The sequence below is a fragment of the Sceloporus undulatus genome, chromosome 2 (assembly GCF_019175285.1).
Source record: "Sceloporus undulatus isolate JIND9_A2432 ecotype Alabama chromosome 2, SceUnd_v1.1, whole genome shotgun sequence".
NCBI lineage: Eukaryota > Metazoa > Chordata > Lepidosauria > Squamata > Phrynosomatidae > Sceloporus > Sceloporus undulatus.
In genome coordinates, this window is record NC_056523.1 from 72,454,689 (window position 1) to 72,466,689 (window position 12,001).

General features: G+C 42.2%; 1 protein-coding gene across 2 annotated transcripts in view; it reads right to left on the reverse strand.

The window, feature by feature from the left end:
• Positions 1 to 954: 954 nt before the first annotated feature.
• The window catches only part of ACY1 (aminoacylase 1), a 34,561-nt gene continuing 23,514 nt past the window's right edge, over positions 955 to 12,001 (reverse strand). For both annotated transcript variants that reach the window (XM_042448304.1, XM_042448303.1), the window contains 9 exons: positions 11,180 to 11,269; positions 9,563 to 9,619; positions 7,945 to 8,018; positions 7,184 to 7,233; positions 6,572 to 6,716; positions 5,729 to 5,797; positions 5,348 to 5,427; positions 4,793 to 4,853; positions 955 to 4,675 (listed from right to left, as the gene is read on the reverse strand). In XM_042448304.1, the coding sequence (XP_042304238.1) occupies positions 4,511 to 4,675; positions 4,793 to 4,853; positions 5,348 to 5,427; positions 5,729 to 5,797; positions 6,572 to 6,716; positions 7,184 to 7,233; positions 7,945 to 8,018; positions 9,563 to 9,619; positions 11,180 to 11,269 (791 nt within the window). In that variant the 3' untranslated portion in view covers positions 955 to 4,510. The remainder of the gene's footprint in view (positions 4,676 to 4,792; positions 4,854 to 5,347; positions 5,428 to 5,728; positions 5,798 to 6,571; positions 6,717 to 7,183; positions 7,234 to 7,944; positions 8,019 to 9,562; positions 9,620 to 11,179; positions 11,270 to 12,001) is intronic.

The following is a 12,001-nucleotide window of genomic DNA, read 5'->3' on the forward strand; positions in this document are numbered from 1 at the left end:
ATGTAGGGATTGTGAATACAACAGTCATGAGTGCATAATTCTAGGATGTGCATTTGTCACTGGCATCAAGGATTCTGGTCTACATCTTCTTGACTAGTGTATTCTTTCCATTTTGTGGGCCACTGAATTCAAGCCTAGGGGAACACTTAATCAGGGTGACCGGATGACAAGGCACTGCAAAATGTAGGGTATTCAAGAAAAGGGGAGGGCATGAGCAAAGAAAGGCTAAAAACACACATAGAAATATAAATTCATGCTCCCTAGTCATGCTCAAAATGGAGGACATTTTGAAATTTCTTTTGGACAGGTTGGAATGTAGGAGCTGTGCTGAAAAAGGAGAACATCTGGTCACCCTGCACATAACAAACATTTTAAGAAGACAGGTACACCTTAATTGATTCCCTAGCCAGCAGATGCCTTCCTGTCAATAGCTTTTTACAGGGAGAAAGTAGGCAGCCTACCAGATCCTCAACCTCCCCACCATTCCTGCACAACTGCAATGCAGAAAAAGGCCTTGGTTGTGATCTGTTACAGTGCCAAGTCTCTGGCTCCTCTACTCTCTGTATACTCTTTAGTTATTAATCAGAGATTAATAACTGTTCAACCATTTCCCATTAATTCAGAACCACTGGATACATTTTGATGGTAACTTGTTCTTACTCTTCAAATATACTGGCATGTTCATCTCTCTGATCAGTGAAACCAAATGGAAGCAGCACTAGTAGTGTCAGCTACTAGCCAAGTGCTGGAAGATGTGCATCTCTTCTTCACATTTCTTTTCCAGATTTACATACAGCAGTGCAACATTGGCAATACAAGCAGCACCCAGGTAAGTGAACAAGAACTTCCCAGAGGATTTCCATAGGCAAGTCTGCCATCTAGTGGAAAACTATAACATAACCATTCAAACTCCTAAATCTACCAGTATATTCTCCCAAATAAAGTCAGCACATGTTCAGTTTTAAAAATCTAGATGTATTTTAATGATTATATATTTTTCTTAAGATCATGTTTGCATTATTTCTGACCCTTTTACCATGGCTACAGTAATTAGGTTGGAAGTTCTCTAGCATTTTCAAGTCTAGACAATCATATTTCCATTTACATAACAAGCATATCTGAACACATGACTGAAGAAGATCAGCAATTATTGTTAAAATCTTCAAACCTGCCTCATGAATAAGCCCACAGACACAGTCGTTGGGAAAGACAGCAAAACAAAGAATAAAACTGTAGTGATAATTATCTCCATGTGCATGCCTATTATATCTAATTTTTTGGCCTGGAGTGTGGATCTTTTCCAAATGTGCTCAAGATATGAAGACCTATATTGTGCTGTTAAAAATTATGCAGATTTGGGATTTCTTCCAGTGAAAAGCAATATTTATTAGGTTGTACATAGATCCAGAACATGCGAGTTCTTTGGGGGGGACTACAACTCACCAAATCCTATGGCCAGCCAATGGTCATGTTGACTTGTGGGTTATAGGAACTGCAATTAAAAAATGTAACATTTCCAAATTCCGAGTAGATAATTTTATGAGCTCAGACCAAGAGGAAGTTTAATGGGACATGCACAGAACTTACCGACCTTTAAATTTAAGGATTCCCAATTTATTTTAGCAATGCATGCAGTCTGCTATGCCTCCCAAATTCTATAGACCCTGTTTGTTGCCCATGCAAGGGAGGGAGAGAAGTGCACTGATGATCCATATGGGCCACACATCACAGCCTTGCAGGCAGCTCCTCCTTTCCCCCACTGCAGGGAGTAGCTTTGCTCTGGCAGCCTCTGCAATGCAGGGATGAGGACTGCACCATGGCCATAAAGACCAAAGTGTTTACTTCTTCCTCAAATTAGGACACAATTTCCTAACTATGTAGCAAAGGAAGGTACACCTGCGTAGAACTTGCTGACTAAGAATACAGTGTTGTCCATGCCATAAGCTAAGACTTCAGTGTCTTTATATAAGCAGCATTTGACTAGTCAATTTATTTGAGATAAGAAGTGCATTTCCATCCCATTAGGATTCAAATAGGAATCTGCTATTTCTCTTTTGACTCTTTGCAACAGAGCTTGGCAAACTTACCTTTTGCCCTATAAATGTAACTAATAGTAGCCAGACTGGCTGAGAAATTCTGGGAGTTATTGTCCAAAAAAATAACTTTTCCAAGCTCTGATGTGAGAAGAGGTGTAAATAAGGACAAATAATAAAGTAGCTGAAATATCTGCAGAACTTCAAAATGTGTCAGTTTGCTGTTGCAGGTATAACTGCAGTTTCTCCCTCCTAAAAAGAGGCTCTTATCAGCAGATTACTATTGCATATCACTCATAACAAAGTTTTTGGTTTCTAGAACATTTTATTTAAGAAATCCACATTTCTGCATTTGGGGGTCTATGGCTAGAATCCAATACATACTTTTGTTGTTAACGGCTGTCAATTCAACTGTAACCCTATGAATGCGAGACCTCCAAGTCACTCTGTCCTCAATCAGCCTCGCTCAGGTCTTGCAGACTCATTACTGAGAATGAAACTCCACTCAACACTTCCATGGAAAAATGCATAAAAGGTATGTCTTACACATTTTCTTAGGTATTTAGAAGCAGCCTGATTCATAGACCTATGCATCTCAGGATACAAGGCTCACAGGGGAGCTCATACTTTCTCTGTAAGCTTGAGCAGATGAAGGAAAGTTTTTCATCTCTCCTCAATCTAATGCCATTGCTTCATGGAGTAAATAAGAACATAAAAGAACAAATTTCCGCCATTCCATAATTATATTTGGATGTAAAATGCTAGCAATTCTAAAGGAATTTATAGAAAATGCCCCAGCTAATTTCAGATGAAATAATCCAACATTATGCAGAGTGTGAATTTGAAAAAGTTCCTATAGATGAGGATTGGCCTTGCACTTTAGCAATACTGTATGTGGATTGTAACTGTAATCAATCTGAACAAGATAATGGTTTGCTTTAAGGGAGAAAATAGGGATAAGGCAGATTTGAAATAAAACACAAAACATCTAGAAGACTCTTTCTAATCCAAATGAACAATTTTATTTAAGGCTGGACAGCACATCCCTTTTGTGGGATCAATTGCCCTTATGTCTGTATGGGGGGACAGGAGGGAGGTTCAAGGAGATGAATTCTAAAAAGTTTGGCATGAGGAGATGGATTTATCAAAATAAAGTGGCCAAAGGTTTATCTATTTTAACTCTGTACTTCCCCTCCCAAAAGTTTTGCTTTATGTTCTTAGCATCCTAGCAGCACCTCTTTGTCATTTGGGAGAGCCAGCACTATGTAGTATTGTGCCCAGGGGCATTATTGCAGAACAAAAGATAGCTGTCCCATTCAACTTTTATCCATTTGGCATACATCCACAGTGATTTTTAAAGACTTCAGTTGTATAAAAAATTAAGGCAGCATGCTGCAACCAGCACCTTTACTATTCACCCAAGAGGTTAAAATTCATGGAGACTGCCCCTTGCCAATTCCAGCTGGGGTGGAAGTGAGAAAGTAGACTCCATATTAAGGCCATATTGATTATTCTCACTCCCATCAAATCTGCTTTCCTCTTCTTACTCAGGATCATCTATAAAATTCACCTTCAGTCACAGTTCATATTTTTTTTCACCAGAGGATCTCATGTGGCAAAGGACCACTGTTCATCATTCATGCCCCTCTACAAAGAGAAAAAGAGATCTCCCAGCTTCATACAGCGTATGATAGTGGAGCTCAATGTTTCAGTGCTCAGATCTCACACAAGTTCTGAGACAGCAGAATGGGGCTTGTCTCAGAGAAAGCCAGCAAAGCAGCAAGGGGTTAACAGCAGCCACTGCAAGGCAAGGAAGTTCCTGAGGGGAGATCAGTTATGCTTGAAGGCCAGATCTTCTCCTGCTTCTCTATTTGCTCTGCCCATGGGTTTGAAAAGTGGGGAATAGATGCTTTTTTACCCCCACTGAGCAATGGAAGACAGAAGGAATAACAGCAGTGGAATAACAGGAATCTCACAATGAAAGGTAGGCCAGTAATAGGGCAATAACAGTTTGCAACACATCCCAACAAGCCCCAGTGGTGAGAACCTGACTCCTTCAAATCTAGCACATAAGGAGCCATGAAGAGCATCCTTTTGTTCTTAAAAAGGACAGGTGCTGATGAAAGACGCTGGGAACTGGGTGCTCTTCCTGCAGAAACTGTGGGTACACTAATTGCTTCAGTGAGGAGTGGAAAAATAGTCTCTCACCCCTACAGAACCCTGCTTTAGATGTGCTGGTATAAGTGGCAGTTTCCAGCATGCTTTGCCTCTTGTGGGCTACACAAGGATGTACTGGAATTCCACAGTCTGTCTTGGCATACCACCAGATCTTAGCAAGACACTAATCCTCAACCATGACATCAAAGGCCTGCATTGGTTGTGCCACAACATGAAGCAAACAGAAGAGGTTTTCTAATAATCTGTCTTTCTCTTTGGTTTCCCTCTTCCCCATGTGGCTACCATCTGCTTATTTGCCCTCAGGCTTCTGCTTGGAGGAGAGGGACACTGGCCAGTGCAGAGATGAGCTGGGCATAAATCTCAATCCCACGGAGGAAGACCTGCTCATTCAGAAACTCGTTGTGGTCATGTAGCAGCACTGGGGTGCGGTTCATGGGGGAGAAGCCAATAGCTGGGTGACCCGCCTGTAACACAGTGAAAGGAGTGGCACTCATCAGACAGTGACACCTCAGGAAAGCAAGAACAGAAAAGTAAGAAACATTATTAAATAAATAAATAAATAAATAAATGTGTGTACTCACTGCTCTAATGTAACGGCTGTCTGTGGCAGCTGGGAAGATTTCACACTTCAGCTTCATGTTCCTAAAAGACATAGTGAGAAATATGATTCTACTCACATTGCTAAATTAGCCTGTTCTTTTCCTTCCACTGGCTCCAAGCTGTTTGAAGGCAGAGTTCAGACAGGGATCATAAGAATGGAGCAGAGGATGCTTACATTAACAGAGTACTAGGATGGGAAATATGTGGCCCTTCATATATACTGGACTGTAATTTCCATCACTGGCTATGCTAGCTAACACTGATGGGAGCTGCAGTCCAACATCATCTGAAGGGACACATATTCTTTATTCCTGACACAGGAGAAGATACTGGAAAGGCTGAGGGTTCTGGGCCACTCTTCTGTCCTTTATATAGATTGTCAGGGGAATTCTTTCTCTGAACATGAATGTCAGCTTCGAAGAAAAATAGTGATTTCTTTCTGTGTCTGGCAAGTCGAACAACCACCAGCTATAACCTGTGTACTTTTTAAAAGTAAGGATGAGTGCCAGAATGGGGAAACATGTCATCTTACTCACATGTCCCTGCAGGTGCTACTGAACGCCTTCCACCAGGGGTCAGACTCCTCTGTGGAGGTCACCGACTGATCCGTGTATTTCTAGCCCAAAGAAAAGGGTAGAGGGTGAAACATGGAGGAGGCAACAGGGCTCCCACGGTGCAGGAGTCTGTGGCAAGGCATGGCAGAAGCAGCAGCGGGAGTGAAAGAGGTAAAAGGGATACTAGGCAAACCAGAAAGGAGGCCATACTGAAATAAAAGGCTCAAGGGACAAAGTAAGATAGGCAGAGGGAGTGGCAGCAAAAAGGAATACTATGTAGTTAAAACTTAGGAAATGAATTATACTCTTAGATCTAAGGCAAAGCAACCGGCTGCTGGAATGCTGTCTCATCTGTGCTGTTACCTGGTGGAACTCATAAGTAACACCTTCCCCAGCTGCCCGGCACCAGGCTGTGAGCTGCTCCTCAAATGCCTGCAAGGCAGAGACAAACCAACATGCATTATGAGAACAGCCTCTCAGAATGATTCTTGGCCAAAGATCCTGACTTCCATTTATCTGGAAACTCTGCAGTTTTCCCAATTCATGGTAGAATCCTCTGCATTTGTTCCTGTCATGCTTAACCACGGTCCTGCCTCACAAACTGAACAACCATACACTCTGTAACAGGAATGGGGATCATGTAACCCTTCAGATATTGGCGAGGAGCATTGGGAGCTCTAGAGCAAAGACATCTGGAGGGCTGCAGAATCTCTACTGCTGCTCTAAAAATACTATCTCTAAGAACCATTAATGCAAGGAGCCATGCTGATTTGAGACTATTTTAGGTCTCTGAAATTTCCCCCAACTGCTTTTAATCTTGTGCCTTTACACCTAAGGAAAGTAGAACGGGAAAATCTTCAAACCCACTGCAATCCATGGCTCTTGGAAGTAAGGTACAGGTGAAGAAATCAGCCCATCTAATTCTCACAGTCCTAACCAAGAAGGATTGCAAAGCACCTTCACATTATCAGCTGTAATGAATGCAAAGAGATTTTTTAAAAAAACAGTACCATATACTGTACAATTTACAGGATGCTTTAACTAATTTTAATCTAAGCATAGTCTGGAAACTGCTTTGCTTGGTGAAAAAAATTAAAGTAAGGAGAACAAGTAAGGCAGTATAGTATAGAACAAGTATAGGATGCTGGCCACCATTTCCCACTCTACCCCCCCCCCAACTCTTCTCCGAGTATATTTATATTGTACCTTTAAATCAACTGTGGGTGGGATGCGGATGTCAAAGGCTGCAGACATCTCAGAGGGAACCACGTTGAAAGAGATGCCCCCATTCAACATGGTCAGGTTGAGTGAAGTGACATCACCTAAAGTAAGGTGCTTCTCTGACTTCAACCTGAGAGAGAAAAGTGACAAGATCTTTCACTCTACCTTCCTGAAACTCTGGATTAAGCTGAGGAGGGAGAAACAGCAGTACAGTATTATTGAGAGCACTCTTTCAAGTTTATGTAAACATTTTCAAAAATCAGAGCAAATAATATTCTCATTTACAAAAGTAAAATAGATAGCAGTTCTCTCATACAATAATTACAATTGTATGTGAAGACAGACATAGGCATGCCCTATACCAGAACTCGTATACTTGCCCCAAGACTGATGGATGCCACTATAACACTATACTGAATTTTTGCAAAAAGGCTTAGATCTCAGCTGTGTTGCTCATAACAAGCCATGCACTAGTGCAAACCACTGTGATTACGCAAACAAATGCAAAACCTCTTACAAAATGAGTAAATTAAACTGAAGGAAGGGTGGAAGCTCTTTTCTAACCTTGTCAGGCTTCCTTCAAGACCTTTTTCTCACCTTTGTTTTTCACGCTCTCTGAATTCTAGGAAGGAAGTGATCACTCTGTGCTATGGACAGGAAAGTTGAAAAGTCAATGTAATGATGCTGAAAAATGCATACACGACCCATCACAGCAAGCAAATGGTAGAATGTTTTTCAGATGGCCCATCATGACTAAAGAGCACAGGCACTCCAACCCCCCTCGCACTGCCAGTATTCCTACATCCCTCCCTCTACTAAGGGGGTATGAACAAGACAGGGTCATATTCCCTCCAGGAAATTTTGATAGGATGGTGTAGAAATGGTCTAAACCAGCGCTACTCAAAGTGTTGGTCCCTGGACAGTCACCAGCTACTGAATCATTGGCTACCAGTCCCTGACAATATTCCAGAAAAGAAAGAAACAACTGTATCCAGTGCCCCCAAGTTTAGTGCCAGTTCCTGGCACACTGAAAAACAGTAATTGCCAATCCTCCACATCCTATGGTATGAGAAGCACGGGTCTGGACCAGAAGTCAACAACTTATAGCTCTCCAGATGCTCCCTTCACAATTAACCATTGGCTACACTGGCTGCAGCTGATGGGAGTCTTATAATATCTGGTTGCCACTTCTAGTCTGGATTGTATCTGACACCAAGTGCTGTGGATTCCACAAGCAAATGTCTACTTCAACAGTTAGATTTCAGCCAGGGAACTGGCTCTTCCCTGCTATCATACATAAGAAGCCTCACCTGTCACTCTATGTTTGCCCTTAACTCTTAAAGAGAAAGCTCCCTTACCATCTTTTCAGCAGCTGTGTTCTCAATGAATCTGGATCCATGTCCTGGATTCCCTTCTACCTTCACTTTAATCCCTGCAGGTATTAAAGGGAAACAGAGAACAGGAAAGAGAAGCAAAGGAGGCATAGCAACTTCTTAAATACCCAGGGACCACAGCAAGTGAGAACTGATTCTGATGGAACTTGTAGGGCAAGGATGAGCATACCATTGATTTGGATCTACAGGTAACTGATTGACAGTAGATTAGTATGAAGTTTTGACTCCTGATACTTTAACAATAGCAAGAAAAGCCAAAAATTACAAAACATCTCCACTGTAGCTTGCCTAAGGCTGACTACTTATCTCTTAGTATTCATCACCTGATTAATTGCCTCTGACCCGGGGTTTATATGTGTGAGGATTCTGTGTTAGATTTTCTAATTTATAGTAACTAAAATGCAGGGTTTTTTTGTATTTGTCTATGCAATGTAAAACTCATAGGACACAACAGTAAAGGGCTCAGAGATAACACATACCTCTGGCACACTTGACATGCTAATGTGTACCTGGCTCTGGATTTTGGGCCTTAGAGATTGGGCAGGAGCTAATCTCCAAAGAGTAAAAGACAAGAAGCCAGAAAAAAAAGGAAAAAAAAAGTTTAAACAAAAGTGCAAAAGCAGTTGGCTATGGAAACAGAGGGTGAATCCCAGTTGTAACAACCCACTTAGTACAACAGTCCACTCATCTTTACAGTGCTGTTTCCTGACACGTGTCCAACAAATGGTGGCTATCTAGTTTGAAAACATATACCCCCACCTGTGGAAATCACCATGTTGGAAATCAGATTTAGATGTCTGTGACCATTTACTGCTGTATCTGAGTTTTCAGGTAATCATCAAATTTATGTGGACTTGCAAGCATTCAAGTATGAATGCGTATGTGTACATAATTTCAGGTGTTCAGTGTAAACTACCCAAATACTTCATTAGCTGCCATAACTGAAAATTCCAAGAGGTACAACACAACTCAAACAAGATGTGACTGAGGAGGGCTAAAATCCCAAGTCCTTTCCAGTGATGCAACTGTGATAATAGATCAGTAGATGTACTGTAAGAGTGAAAAACAGCTGTGGCCAAGAACGATAAAATTCCAGTCTAAGTCTAAAAGAAGGCTGATCTATAGTTTTTTGTGGATTTTTTGGGATATGTGGCCATGTTCTAGAAGAGTTTCTTCCTGACGAATGCTGGCGAAACGTCAGGAAGGAACTCTTCTAGAACATGGCCACATATCCCAAAAAATCCACAAAAAACCTATGGATGCCGGCCATCAAAGCCTTCGACTTCACAAGGCTGATCTACTTATCTGTTTTGGCTTCCCTAAGAAGTCCTGTAGGTTAAAGGGGTTACCCATCTATGGCTTAACTCCAACAACTGTTAAGAAGAGTTCATGTCTTCCCTGAGGAACAGATGGAATGCACACAATTCTTTCCACATGACGTTCACCTGCATTTTCAGTGCAGATCTTAAGACATATGACTTTTTTAAAAGATCAGAAGTAACCACAAAGAAACTAAAAACAGGGAGGAAATACAAACACAAAAAAATATGCATGGGGAGACAGAATCCTAAATCTTACTCACACCATGGGCATTTCTCGCCATAAAATACAGTGAAAGTGTCTGTCGGGTTCGCCAGGCCTGGAAAGAAAAAAGAGAATGGCAGTAGCAAGTAATTTTAGCTTTAAAGCACTGCTGGTTTTCTGCAGACCCTTTTGACAAGAAGCCAACAGAGAGCCAGGTGCTGCAAGCAGCTCCCTCTTGCCCCTCCTCTCTGCACAGCCAGGGAAGGATCATGAGGGAAAGGCATGGAGGAGGTTGAGAAGTAGAGGAAGTGGAGGCTCAGAGTGCTTGCCAAGCCCCAGACTCCTGGACATGCGTTCATATGTTTCAACTCACTACTAGATCGCTGGCAAGTGAAACCGTGGAAATTAATCCCATGGATAAGGGTGCCTTACTGCTCTTCTATCCAACCCTATGTCAAAAGATCTCAGGAGAGCACACAGATGAAAACAATAGTAACAGGGTAAAAATTTAAAACAATAAAAATACAATGGGCTCTTGGTATCTGCTGGCGTTTAGTTCTAGGACCCTTGTGGATACCAAAATCTGTGGATACTTAAGTCCCATTAAACACAGTGGCATAGTAAAATGGTGTCCCTTATATAAAATGGCAAAATCAAGATTTCCATTTTGGAATACAGATTTTAAAAAGTATTTTCAAGACATGGATAGTTGAATCAGCGGATAAAGAATCCGTGGACACAAAGGGCTGACTGAAATTTAAATAGACCAAAAGCATATTAAAACACAATGGCCCATTACAGACGGGAATAAAGTACGGACTGGGTCCGTATTAGGGTTAGAAAGGGGTTTCCTTCCGGATGCCCCTAACCCTAATACGGCCCTAGTCCGTACAAAATGGCGGTGCCCGTTCCACACGGGGGCCATCTCTACGTAGCGGATGCATTGCGTCCGCACGTCGCACAACGCATATGATGCTGCGAGTGCGCCATTGGCGCCTCGCAGTGTCATATCTGCGTCACAAAGAGAAGCGCCATTTTGGCACTTCTTATTTGCAGTGTGGAGGAGCCCCACGGTTTGGCTGCTGTGGCTCCTCTGCGCTACAACCGGCAGCGGCGCAAGACCACTTGTTCTGGGTGGTCTGTAACGTGCCATTATGAACAAGTTAGATCAGAGTTGGTAGACTAAAACAGTTTTACAACCCTGTGCATAGCATTTGAAGTAAATCTGTGAGACTCAAAATCTTTCATAAATAGGCATGTTTTTACTTGTTGTCTGAACAAAGCCAGTGGTGGCACCAATTTGGCCTCCAAGAGGAGAGCATTCCACAGCTGAAAAGGCCCTCTCCCACATCCTCACACAGAATATTGACCGCACTGGTGGGGCACAGAGGAGGACCCTCCACAGCAGATCTTAATCCTTGGGCAGGTACTTAGAGGGATGTTGACTTGACATCCTTTACTCTTGTGATGGTAAAATAAACAACTTCACCAAGGCTCTAAATGAGTTTCGCTTCTTGGAGCTTTACAGTGTAATGCTTAATACTGAGCAAGAAATCTAAGTAGTCACTAAAGGTTATTTTGACATAAGGAAAAGCATGCAAAATGAAAAGGCTGGTTTTGTGATACTCTCTAGTTCAAACATGGCTTCTTCAGTCTCATGCTAATGGCTCCTCACCTTCATCCAAGGCAAAGCCAACGTTAAGTGTGGCAAACTCAGGTCGCTTCACAAACATTTCCATCCCCTTGTGGCCCCCAATCTCTTCATCTGTATTTTAAAAAAGGGGGAGAGAGAAAGAGAGAGAAACAACTCTTTTGGTTTGTACTCTAGACAGGTCACATATATGCTTTCCAGAACATAAAGGAGCTAAGAGCAAACTGCAATACAGAGCTCCCAGTCACCCAAGACAGCTTCAGCTTACAGCAATCCAACCCACCCTGGTGATGATGTCTCTTGTCAGAACACAACCCTTGGATGATAAACAGTCACTTTTTGGCCAAGAGTCATTCATAGTCAGCCCTTTTAGGGCCGTGATGTGCAAACTATTTTTTCCTGCCAGGCAGGAAAATGACAGTCTGCTCAAAGGGTTGGGAAATGTCAGAAGAGAATAATATTGAAAAGGCCATAGGGTCAGTCAATATCAGTATTATGGCTGAAACTGGGTTGCAGCAGAAGACCAAGCCAGACATGCCATGGGAGGACCATGTTTGGATTCTCTGACTGTAAATTTTTCTAGCCAAAAAGGCTCTGCACTGCTTCCCTGATTTCAATCCTTTCCAAAGCTGCTATGAACTACCAGGATGGTGCTAGTAAGTGTGTCTTCTGTACATGTCTTTTATACCTGCTGTAGCTAACACCACAGAAACAGAGGGGAATGGGTTAATTCTTCTCCTTGGAATCTAGTGGCCCTGATCTAGATTGGGAGTTGGCACCTCTACTTTTAATAAAGGAAAATGGCATTAGGATTGTTGAGCACAGATCTCTCATGTCATGTCACAT